The sequence below is a fragment of the Hetaerina americana genome, unplaced genomic scaffold (genome assembly GCF_022747635.1).
Source record: "Hetaerina americana unplaced genomic scaffold, ioHetAmer1.1.p SCAF_33, whole genome shotgun sequence".
Taxonomy (NCBI): Eukaryota; Metazoa; Arthropoda; class Insecta; order Odonata; family Calopterygidae; genus Hetaerina; species Hetaerina americana.
Genome location: NW_027286908.1, coordinates 2,312,246 through 2,324,737, shown reverse-complemented (window position 1 = coordinate 2,324,737; position 12,492 = coordinate 2,312,246). Strand labels below are relative to the sequence as shown.

At 34.3% G+C, this 12,492-nt stretch overlaps 2 protein-coding genes across 3 annotated transcripts; both read left to right on the top strand.

Annotated features, from left to right (window-relative positions):
* Positions 1-59: 59 nt before the first annotated feature.
* On the top strand, positions 60-1,251 carry LOC139691339 (histone H2A). Its single transcript, XM_071589112.1, has 3 exons — positions 60-195; positions 278-485; positions 801-1,251. Exons 1-3 carry the CDS (start codon positions 177-179, stop codon positions 979-981), a joined length of 408 nt encoding a protein of 135 aa, XP_071445213.1. The 5' UTR covers positions 60-176; the 3' UTR covers positions 982-1,251.
* A 1,286-nt stretch (positions 1,252-2,537) lies between these two features.
* Positions 2,538-9,876, top strand: cnir (cornichon-like protein). Of its 2 annotated transcripts, XM_071589152.1 has the most exons (7): positions 2,582-2,616; positions 2,809-2,962; positions 3,897-4,030; positions 7,712-7,780; positions 7,942-8,054; positions 9,074-9,214; positions 9,313-9,876. In XM_071589152.1, exons 3-7 carry the CDS (start codon positions 3,956-3,958, stop codon positions 9,371-9,373), a joined length of 459 nt encoding a protein of 152 aa, XP_071445253.1. In that variant the 5' UTR covers positions 2,582-2,616; positions 2,809-2,962; positions 3,897-3,955; the 3' UTR covers positions 9,374-9,876. The 2 variants fall into 2 exon arrangements, with proteins under 2 accessions (XP_071445252.1, XP_071445253.1); XM_071589151.1 differs by lacking the exon at positions 2,809-2,962 and having other exon boundaries at positions 2,538-2,616.
* The last annotated feature ends 2,616 nt before the right edge of the window (positions 9,877-12,492 follow it).

Below are 12,492 nucleotides of genomic sequence, written 5' to 3'. Positions count from 1 at the left end.
AACGATCATCTGGTAACTGTAGAACTCCTCCCCTTCCTTTTCCTATATCTTCAGTCATTGGTTGAGCCATTCGGCATTTCATTGGCTGCTCATCATCAACATTTTGAGCCTGATGCATTTTACCGCGAAAGTTGGCGGTGATCACAATCAACGACTAGTAACGAAAGCTAATAAAGATGTCAGACCGAGGAAAAGGTAGTTCTCTCTATGTTTTATATTTCACATTAAGGCTCTTGTGCATTTATAAATATATACTGATGCTGGTGTTATCTTTCAGGGAAATCAAAGGTGAAGTCCCGCACTAAGTCACATCGTGCTGGGTTGATGTTTCCTGTCGGCAGAATCCACAGACTTCTACGTAAAGGAAATTATGCAGAAAGAGTAGGGGCAGGTGCTCCAGTTTATTTGGCAGCCGTGATGGAATATTTGACGGCTGAGGTGTTAGAGTTGGCGGGAAATGCGGCAAGGGATAATAAGAAAACTAGGTGAGCACATTTTGGTAACTTTTTTCTTAGGACTAACAAGCCTTCTATAGTCCTCATAATTTTCAATCTCAAATGTTAGTTTTATCCTACATCGGAGTGGTGTTTTGGTATTGCTAGTAATAAGGTTTTGGGAGGTCAAGCTATTTTTTCAAGGCAAGTTTGATTGTAATACTTTGTATTTGAATCTGAATTTGTGTGCCACTAGACATCGGCTAGCTGCACATGTGCGTTTCAATAATAATGATAATGGAGAGAAGAACAGAAATCGATGGAGTATTATGCCAAACTTAACTTGTTTAACCCTACTTCTTACAGGATTGTACCGAGGCATTTACAGCTTGCCGTAAGAAACGATGAAGAGTTGAATAAGTTATTGACTGGAGTTACCATTGCTCAAGGAGGTGTTTTGCCAAATATAAATGCTGTACTTTTGCCTAAGAAAACTTCGACGTCTACTGGAAAAGGTGGATCGAAGTCGATGTCTCAAGAGTATTGAAACTAAAACAAATGTTTATCTCTAATATATTCGTTGAGAGATCACTATCGGCAATATTCCCAATCGTAATGTTTGTGTGGTTTCATTAATTACCTTACACTTTTGTGTGTATACAATTTTTGTCTCTCTACATCAAGGCAACGTTAGTTATATTCCATTGGGATACATGAAACCATGATCGAAATTCTTTCATTTTTGTATATCATATGATGGGCATCTGTTATGCTTATATTGTGTTAGTCATTGTATTAGTTTGGTTCAGTGTATGAAAATAAATTTCATGTGACTGAATGCTATCTATTATTATTTCGCACATTAAACCCTGACCATTGTTGTACGTAATCTTGCTCAAACATGTGATTAAGCATTTAAATATTGTAAGATCTGCGATTGATTTTGATATCATTTACTTTCAGATAGAATTTTGTTTTATACTATTTCGAATTGAAAAAATCAAGGCGATATTCTTGTTACAAGAAACTATGTTCTTAATTCTTCTAGACTAAAGTAACCACAATATACGTAGTCTTAGGAAATCCCTGTAATTAGTTTGTCCATAATTATGGAAGTGCTATATCTTACTGAGCTTAATGGAAATATCGCTTGCTGTCATGTTTCAGGACTTCTCTGCTGAATCAAGGTGAGGTTTTAAAGCTACTTTAGCGATTTTGTGAATTTTAACGCTTCTCTTGGGTGATAAAGATACCCTTCCTCTCTTCCTAGATCATTCCATGGGATATAGTAAATAGAAATTCAATGATCTTCATAACACCCTAAGGGAAGTGATTGATCAAATTATATTTTACTTTGAATGAGTCAAGTTATGGAGGTGTCACTGTAGGGTCTGGAAATAAGATGCAGGTAAATTGTTATTACAGCATACCTGCAATGAAAGTACAATTTTTGTCCATCTCACACTGCCTAGGAATGGACCAGAACACTACTGTAAATTTTGAAGGGGCTTCTCTTATTTGTCTTGGCTGTCAGTCATAAACTCCAATTTTTGCATTGTATTTTATGCGTAATAAAATAAATTCACTGATTTCATCCTCTATACAATACCTTCTGCTGGACTTGCGTTGGCTCTTCATTGTGTCTTAAACTATTATCATTTAACAAGTCGGTTAAGTTTCTCCAGTCAGATAAATTTCTTATCCATTATTGTTAAGCTGAATTAAAGTCATAAGACATTGGAGAACTTTAAAAACTTGTGATTCCGTGGCTAAACATTTAAAGCTTAATTAAGGATCCAATTAATTTATTTTTGAATCAGTCTGAAAACAGCACTTCGACCAAGGTAAAAACAATTGCCACAATTATATGCACCCCAACACTTAAATAACTCAAAAGTTTATTAAAAACTGAGTTGTCCGGAGCAAGTTAATATACCATTTCTTGGAGGGGCTTATGTACGAAGTAGTAATTTTTTAGTGAGTCGTGTAGTTCAAGAGACTTTGAATGGCTTTGTGTGTTTTGGTCCCGAACTACAGATGCATCATTTTCAAAACCCGCGTTCTCCTTGGCATCGAATAGCTGCAATTCGATGCAATTCAATAGTTCGATAGTGTATGCGGACCGACAGTGAGACGAAATGACAGTGTTAACCGGTTTGTGGTTCAATTTTGTCATAATTTGGTAAGGAAAATATTTATAGTAATTGAGGTTGGTGGCTATCAATTTCTAAACGACTGAGTTAACATACTTTTCATCTTTCTCCGAGTTTTTATCGTCCTTGATGTATCTGTTAATCCATAAAAACAACGCTGTATATTCAAGTTTGTGTTATTAGTTTTGAAAATATTCATAAGTATCGTGTTTTTTTTGTAGCAGGGTAATTTTCACATTTTCTTAATTCGAAAAAAAATTTAAGTCTTCAAAGCGATACTAGAATCGAAGAAAACACTGGGTTGTGGATATTATTTTCATACTAATTGAATTTTGAAATGTTTGTATATGTTCTGAGGAACAGCGCAGTTTGAGGGTAAGTTTCGCCACTTTTGCGTATTAAATGAATCCAGATTCTTTGTGTCTCTCATACCGTAAGCTAACTGGATGCAACAAATATTTCGATCTGCGATACTATTATTTTTCGGTTGGATAATTCTAATTTGTCATCTGAAATTATTAATTCAACATCGATAAATTGTTCTGCTGAAATAATTTGCATATTTATTATTAAACCAAGTAATCTTCCGCGACCTCATAATCAAAGAAACGTAACGTTGGGAAACTTAAACAATTTAACTGTAGTGGAAAACATCAGGAACTGGAAACCATTGCTTCTCCAGATTCAGTAGAAATGCTGCTTTCTGACGACCCTCTTTTGATCTTATTACAGTGTGTACAACCTTTTCCACATCGTAATAATGTCAATGTTTGGCATCAGCGTAAATGTCTCATTCGAACGAAAGGTGCATCTGAAATGTTTGCCCGACATTTTTTCTTCACTTCCCATTTGATCTAGTTTGCCTTTTCCCAATTGTTAGTTTAAGAATAGGCCCTGTCGCTGAGGTACCTGTGCCCATAGTGATTAAAAAATTCTTAATTCTGCATTTTTTCATTTATCATTCCTAGAAAGAGACTCCGTGAATATCTTGTAGAGTAATATTTTATGGTTGTCCCTCCTTAGCTGATATAGTCGGGATTATTTTTAAATTCATCCATTTTCTCCTCGGTCTGAGAATTACATTATAGTGAAAGGTAAGAGAAGAAAAAGTATGTATTTTGAACGACATTATTAAGGTTGTTTATGGAATTTAATCATGAATTGTCGTAACATAGATTTTAAGGTGTTTAATATCTTGTTAAGCAATGCTTAGAATTGTAACAGTGCCCCTCCATCCAGGGAAGACCTATCGTGACCAGTTGACTATTAGTGATTACAAATTTGTCATTGATATATTTTTTTCTTTCAGGATGTTTTAACATGGAACTTGACTAAGGACAAGGAACTGCTGTATCATTACTCTTAAAAATGATATCAGATACACTGTTATTTGCGTTTGCGCTAGTGGATACAGGATCAATACTCTTTTTGCTGGTCTACTTCGTATCCTTTACTTTGAAATACAAGAGACAAAAGGAATTGTATTTCTTATTAATATCCGCTGAGAACAATAATATCTTACTTTTAAAGTCTGTACTATAATTAGAAGAGTAGAGTGGCCCTGGGTTTTCCCTCTCCCCAATTTTATTTGAAGTTTTCATGGATGAATTTGGAAATAACCTTTTTAAAACAAGATCAGGCTAATGGGTAGCATCATTTAGTGTTTTTTATAACACTTTAATTTGTTCGTAGAAAGAGACAGACCACCAGTTAAACTCCTTAATGGGAATATTGAATAAGAAGTATTCTAAGATTCGATTTATGAGTCAATTCGAAACCTGATTCTTATTAAATTTATGAGATATAGCTATAAAATTAGGAAAACAAAGAAATTTCTTGATGTACAGAAAACCAATGTTACTTCTAATACCATTCATGTGTCCTTCATATTTAATCCACTTCATCACAAGCATGCTGTATTTCACTCCCATATTTATAGACTGGTAAACCTCGCCTTGAGTAAAGAAGACTTGCGCATGGAATTGACAATAATTAAATTAATTGCCACCGATAACCAGATATCCCACAGTTCCGTTGGATTTCATTGTAATGAAAAAGAACATAAGGTGATACCTGAAAACTTAATTGAAACTTCCCACAGCCGAGTAATTAAATGTTGTAAGGAATGTTTTTTGAATGGTCTGACAAAAAATAATTAAACTCTGTCCTTAAGACAAGTCCAAAATAGGCATGTACACAAAACACAGTTCAGTGGCAAATGTTTGGGTAATTCCAAGGGCAAAATGTACAAATTAAAACTGTCTGGTGGTACAAATTGCATTGTAGTGATTGTGATATAATGTGCATTGGACACACAGGGAGACACTTTAAAGTGCTATACATGGAAAATAAGATGCTATGTAAACAAGCAGTTTGTATCACAGTTCACGAAACACTTGATAGAAAATTCCCATTTTTCTCAACATTTTACAGTGCAAGAAGAAAGGGAAGAAATTTGTGAGGTGATGGAAATAGTATCAGGCCCAAGGGCAAGGCCTACTCTTTCTGAATGACTTCCTATTCCCACTTCACTCCCTGCTGTTTGAAATCCCTCAGTTGAAAACAACTCAAACCATTTACTCCCATGATTGAGGTAATCCTCCAATCATCACCTGAGCAGCCACAAGCATAATGTCCCTCTTCGCCTCACGCCCTTGCCTCTTCTGCCATAACCTCTGTAAATAAGGATCTGCCTTGTAAGGGTATCAGCCTGATGATAATTTTGTAACTGGCTGTGTTGAAATAAAAACACATGGCAATGGATCCTAAGTTATTTATTCCTATCATTGATTATTTCCCCTAAATGAATGCCTTGTCTACCCAAATCATTATTGATACCAATTCCAATTCATGAGCCTGCCAATATATTTTAGTACCTAATGTGTTGTTTAAACAACTTAAATTTATTTCAGGCAGCCTTTAATTTTTAATTTGATTGCCTAGTGTTCTTGACTGGGTAATGGTGTGAAATGTATGTGTTTCTGCTTAGAAATATGTTAAGTAGTTGCCAATAGTAATTATCGACATATTGAAACCAAAAGCACAGATATTCATGGCAGGAGAATTAAGGCCGATTGCCCAATTAAAAAAATGTTATCTTATTTCTCATATTTATTTAAATTAGGATGTTAGCCATGGTGTCATATTATTTTTGTGTATCATATTTCAAAGCCTTATTTCCCAACAACTCTTTGAGGTCCAGCACCCTCATTCCCAACAAATTCACCCTTGAGGCATTGAACTCTTTAATTCTATTCAGGGATCTCCTTTGTCTCAAACCTTCCTAAACTGGCCCTTTGTTCACGGACTGAGGTCCACTCATGGTAATTACTCAATCATTTTCTTCTCTTCAACATCCTTCAAGTTAGGGTCCCTCTATCATTCTTCTCAAACCTTTCTTCATTGTCTTCATTAGGTTGATTACTGCTGCAGTTATTCAGTTCCTTACCATTACCATAGCCTTTCTTCTTTTAATTAATACATCACATTTTCAGTGAGCCATGATTTATGCATAACGTGTCACCTTTTTTCTTATTCGAGTCTTTTTCATAATCTGTGCCTGATAGCTCATAGTATCCATAGCATGAGTTTTTAATCTCTATTCTTCCAGGCCAGTATGTAGGGTTAAAAAATAAATTGAAGGTAATAATTTTAGGAGGTGGAAGGGAGGGTGAATATTGCTGATCGTTAAGTTTTGTGGTGAAAACTGGCAATGCAGCAAATTGGTGTTCATTTTGGGTTTTCCGGGTGCAGTTTAGGCAGGTGCAGTTTACAAGTTACCCAACTTGAACTCTTCTTTGGGGCAAACTCGGGTGTGCAGTCGTCCCTATTGTGAAAAAGCAATTTAAATATATTTGAACTTCAAGACAGTGATGTTAGCCAGTGTCTGCTGAAGACATTTTTTGCAGCATAGATGTGGGATAAAGATAATCATGTGGTTATCCAGTGCCTTTGGATGTGCGATTTACAAATTGAGGTATTTACTTCTCTCTGAGTTAAATGTGAATAAGTGCATGACTCAGCATTAGTGTGTCTCAGGTGTGAAATTTAAAATTATGACACCTAACTGGAGGTCATTTTACTCCACTGTTTCAAAGTTCTCTGGCCAAGATAGCATCTAATTTTGTCTGGTCTTGATAATCTTTCATTTTGCCATAGGCTGTTCCTGCTAATTCCAGTTGATTTTTTTCACCTCTTATGTTGTTTATTACCTAAAAATCATTTAAATGGACTACTTACTTAGAACAGATAATGTTCTATGCAGTAAATTGGTAAAATTGAATCTGAATTGAAACTTGTAATTGACCACCTTGGTACATGACAAGGACACATTGGAACTCTTAGTAGACTAAAACTAACTTGGCTGAAACTACCACATCTCTGCTCCATTTTTTTATCTTTTAATGAATGTTTGATAGTTGTTTCTCTTGTTGTCATACTTCTTATATACAATGGAGAAATCTACTCCAATAATATATTCAGCATTTTTGTGGGTTACTCTGCCCACTCATTAGTATTTTCAATATTAAAAAATGATATTGTTTTATTGAAAACAAGTGTATTGGTATAACTGGTCGATCCTTATATAAGAAAACGTTGTCTTCACCTGTTCCATGTTTACATATTCTTATCTGCCGACTACCTCTAACAATCAATTTCTCTTAGGGTAAAAATATTAATTTCCTTGTCGATGTGAGACCAGACATAATACTTAACATTGGACATATTTGCCCACTTGTGAGGCAAAGCCAATGATATAAGCCAATTAGTGCTCTACAACAAGTTAAGTGGTGAACTCTAGGGAATTGAAAATTAGGCTATTTTCATAAACAATTTCGTACAACATGTAAAGCAGTTTTTGCTAGCATAACTTTTTATGCAGTCTGTGAATTGGAGAGTGATAATTTGTTCTAATGTATGGGTTTCCTTTGATGTGATATGTTTTTTTAATTTGTTTACTTGTTTAATGTTGGTTTTTTTATGCTTCACTTTTGGCTTTACGGCAATGACATTCCCATATTTTATTATGCATGTATCACAGTCATGATCTCTAGGCAAATAATCAATAATGTAATTAGTTGTTCATGATTCAAAGAATACATTTTCCTTAACTTCCAAATTCAGGTTATCACACTCTCTGATTTGGAGTGTGATTACTTAAATGCAAGGCAATGTTGTGCAAAATTAAATGTGGTAAGTATTGGTTTTCTTTGAACCTATTGCATAAAACTGTGAAAATTTGTTTCTTTTATGTTGCTATCTCTTTTATAACTGTGCTAGTCATTACTTCAACTTGGGAAAGTTCAATAGAAGTTTTAATAAAATGCAATTAATGTTCATCTGTTTTTTTTCAGTGGGTTTTACCAAAGATGATAGCCCATGGATTTTTAACTTTCTTGCTGCTACTACATGGGCACTTCTATTTGACATTTTGCAACATCCCTGTAATAGCATGGTTGATATATGAGTAAGTTGCTTAATTTAGGATGTAACCCAAATTATGGGATATGTACCTTAAATCTTGGGTGATACCTTTTCTACAATTTGAAATCTAGAGATATTATAAAACTCGATTCTTCTGTAATCCATAACATCTCAGTCCTTTTTCTTTAATCAGTTTCTATTGTTTCATTTGAGGCTTATGTTACCCTATCTTCAACATTCCCACCGTTCTCCAACTGTTTCCATCCTTTGGTCCTTCTCTAGGATTTTATCAATGGCTTCATGGCAATGTGAATCTGCTCCTGGGAAACTGTAAATTGATAGTACAATTCCTAAATCTTATGTGTAACCATCATGTGATCTATCTGATATTTACCAGCATTTTTCCCCATGAACCCCCATCTGTGTTGAATTAGATAAAATTAGATTAGATATTAGTCATAATGAAGGCATTTTTTCTACAGTAAACCTAGCTATTTGCTTAAATTAGATATTAGTCATAATGAAGGCATTTTATCTACAACAAATATTATTTTCTTGATGTGGTCATTCCTAATTTCTAAATCATACTCCCTTTCCTCCCTCTCATCACCCAGTGCATACCACATTGCAATTTCCAATTCTTTAATTTTGAAATTGGCCACTTTACTCAGTGGGTAGGATATGCATAACCAAGAGTGAAGATTAAAGAGTCCAAATCTGGTTAATCATGTGTATGTTGTAGGGATTAACAGGTTGAATTTCTTGGGTCTTCACTGTCCACGTTGGCATTGTTGACAATGTTTTCGCCGGTGTTCCCACCATTGTCTTCAGGTCATAGGTGGCCTAAGAGCCAACATTATTAACTGGTCACTTACTGCTCATTGATGACCTATCAATCTATATAATGACATCATTATAAGCCAGGATTTGAGTAGTTTGCTGGAAATATAGAGTAATTTGATGAACCTTCCTGCCTCACTCATTTATGGCATGTGTTGATCATGTCTATGGTGTTATATATGTACTGTTGTCTACAGTTATTTTGTTTTTGCCATTTTTCAGGTACTGCACCGTGCCATCTGGTAACTATGGAGTTTTTGACCCCACCGAAATTCATAACAGAGGACAATTGAAGAGACACATGAGAGACTGCATGATATATTTAGGATACTACCTGATATTTTTCTTCACTTATTTATATTGGTGAGTGGGTAATTCTCCAGTTAAAAAGATATAATAATTATGTAATCATAAATTGTATAATCAGAGAATTGATGTGAATCCATTCTTTTTTTTCACAGCATGATCATATCAATGCTGAAAGGGGACCCTCTCGGTGAGAAAGACGAGGTGATGCTGTGATTTAATGCCATTTCATATATTCTGTCACCAAATGTGTATGGGTTGCTTTGAAAGTAGATCAAAAGAGAATTGATAACCTACTGTCATTCATTTTAAAAGCTCCATTCAAATAAGTTTTATGCCAAGGAAGCTCACTCTTCTTTTTATGTAACGATTTCAGTGAAGTTTTATGTGACTGATTATTAGATTTTTGTGCTAGTCTGTTGGTACCAGATATGAAGGTAATACAGTCAGTTTCATCTGGTTTAATTGGCTGTTATCTAGGTACTTAAGATTAAATATATCCTCAGAAATTGTTTTAAAGCATCACATTTGTTTTATGTGTTTAAGTTAACTTTTACTGTGAATGTTTTTATGATATTGTTATTGTATTTACCATTTTCATTATCAATATTTGTGATATTTTAAATGATTTGGTAATCCATCAATCATGTTTAATGATTATGTAATAAATATTTGGTGTAAATTTAACTTCTTTCACTAAAATTTTGACTTACCTTAAAGTGTCAATTTTATGTATGAAAAATTCTTCTCCTCTAGGCCGATTAGACTTCACTGTGTCTTTCTGCATTTGGCTACATAAGTGGGCAAGCATGCCTGCATTGGGGTTATTTGAATGGCCTCATAGTAAAATTGTTACTGAACAATTTGAATGGGTGCATGTAATACAATCAGTGGTGCAAATTGAAACTGAAATACAAAAAAGTTCACTTTTATTCAATGAATAATAAATAAAGTATACATTTCATTAGTGTATTGCTATATTGACTACATCGATGAGATTGCAAAGCATATGGTTAAGCACTTTTTCATAATTGGGTTCAGTAAATGACTATACAGTGTTATATGAATTATTTCTGAACTTTAAGAGACCAAAGCTGATGCAAAGGGAATGAATGAAAGATGACAAAATTGAGTTTATTTTTTATACCAAGGAAGGAAGGGGAAAATAATGTATACCGTTCTTTTTCATATAAATCTCTACTGAGGACTACATTGAAATATTTTTATTTCAACTTCAGTCGGTAACATAGAGAATTTATGCATGCATTAATTGTGGGCAAAATAAAATGTTCACCAAGCTTGCATTAGCACCAATCTGAAAAATAACAGGCTCTGTCCTTTTGCACTTCCAAATAAGTGAGAAAATCATATTTTTATGGACATACATAGTTTTCTAAATATTGTTTTCTGTCACAGGATCAGGAAAATTCATGATGGTGTCCTTGCCTCAGATCTAGCTACACCAGTAAAACATTTACTTGTTCCCTTAAGAAGAACCCCACAAAAATGCAGGTTAAAACTGGCAAGAGAAATCAAGGAAATCATTCTTACCGCAGACCTAGTTCTATGAGGAAAACATGACTCATTACATAGATTCCCTATTTTGATTCTTAGTTCTTATCTATATGGAAAATGTTTTTAGTGGGTAGTATATTCATTATTCACTAAAAAATAAGTGTCCTTTGTGATTTGTTATAAAATAGCTTAAAATTCATATTTTCTCTTCAATTTTAGAAAGAATCATTATGCAATAACTATGCTACATTTAAAAGTTTACCAAAAATTGTTTCCCTTTTGTTTTGCATTTGAATTTTTAACATTTGTATTATTTTTTTAATATCAAATATATTTTCAGTTTGTTGCAAATCAATTTTGGATGGCATTCATGTCATATTACGAGTATTCCTTGTTCTGCATGAAATTTGTACAAGGCAAGTTTGAACTCCTGTTATCACAATAAATAATTCCATTGTGGAGGAATATTGTTGTGAAAGTGGTGTCATTTTACCCAGACTAGATCATAGTTTAGTAATTTTGAATTCAGTTCCAATATCTTTTCGAATACACTTGTTTACTTTGAAAATTTTGGTTACAAAGTTTGTACATTTTGAAGCTTAATATGCATACTAATTTCTCATGGCAATGTTTTATCATTCCAATTTTCAATTATATTGATTTTTTTCTATTGTGGATGGGTGTTTTGCTATGTTTAGCAGGAATAGAACCAAGGAGATGTTTATGGAATTATGTGGTAGAAGTGAGGCAAGATCAACATTTTCCATTTGTGATGTAAACTGGACTTAAAATTTTCACTATTGATGCTTGCCAAATGATTGTGCTAATCTCTTCATCAGATGAATAATGCGATATCTATTATTAAGATAGAAAGAAAGACTCGTACTTTTCCACAGATTTTATTATACGGTACAACGCGTTTCACCGACTTGCGGCATCATCAGGTACCTGATGATGCCGCAAGTCGGTGAAATGCGTTGTACCGTATAATAAAATCTGTGGAAAAGTACGAGTCTTTCTTTCTATCTTAATAATGGATATTAATTACTTCCACGAAGTGAAGCCTGAAACAATAGAATATAAATGCGATATCTATTTTTTTGGTTAGTAAAACTGGAGTGAAAGTAACACTATTAGTTCGACTTCCTGTTTCCTAGTTCACATCAAAGTGGATTGAATTCACTAGTCTTACTCCAAAAAAATAACCCCCTAGATTAATTCTTGTTGCAGGTGGCCAGCAAAAACTGAAAACTTGCTTCAAATCAAAAATGCAAATTGGACAAAAAATTTCTGTGCTGTGTATTTTAAAGACCTATAAAAATCAGATTGAACAAAGTCCATGAATTCTTCTCATTATCTGAGAGAAAACATTTCCTGCCAAGCAAATTTCCTTGCTCTGTTTTGAGTAGAAGTAACTTTGATTCCGTTGGTTCTCATGATCCCATGGTATTTTGAACTACATATGATGCCAATTTTAATCATCATTAGACCCCAGGAAAATGGTAGAACGGTAAATAAGGAATATTACGTGCAAGTTATGCGCAATTTGCACAAAGCAATCCGCAACAAACACCCGGATTTGTGGAAGAACAAAAATTTGCTTTTGCACCATGACAATGCCCCTGCTCACACATCGTTACTTGTGTGCAAAGTTTTGGCCAAACACACACACTAATGATGCCACGGTATTCCCCACATCTGGCACCCAGTGACTTTTTCTTGCTCCCAAAATTGAAGTGCCCATGAAAGGACGACAGTACGCTACGATTGAAGAGAGGAAGACGGCATTGAAGGAGGAGCTGAACAAGATCACAAAAAAG

Excerpts from the sequence above, each read along its gene's own strand:
- LOC139691339 (XM_071589112.1), top strand. Across the intron at positions 486-800 it reads AGGGATAATAAGAAAACTAG|GATTGTACCGAGGCATTTAC; the intron begins GTGAGCACATTT and ends TACTTCTTACAG.
- cnir (XM_071589151.1), top strand. The coding sequence starts at position 3,956 with ATGATATCAGATACACTGTTATTTGCGTTTGCGCTAGTGGATACAGGA. Across the intron at positions 7,781-7,941 it reads GTTGTGCAAAATTAAATGTG|TGGGTTTTACCAAAGATGAT; the intron begins GTAAGTATTGGT and ends GTTTTTTTTCAG. Across the intron at positions 9,215-9,312 it reads TTCTTCACTTATTTATATTG|CATGATCATATCAATGCTGA; the intron begins GTGAGTGGGTAA and ends TTTTTTTCACAG.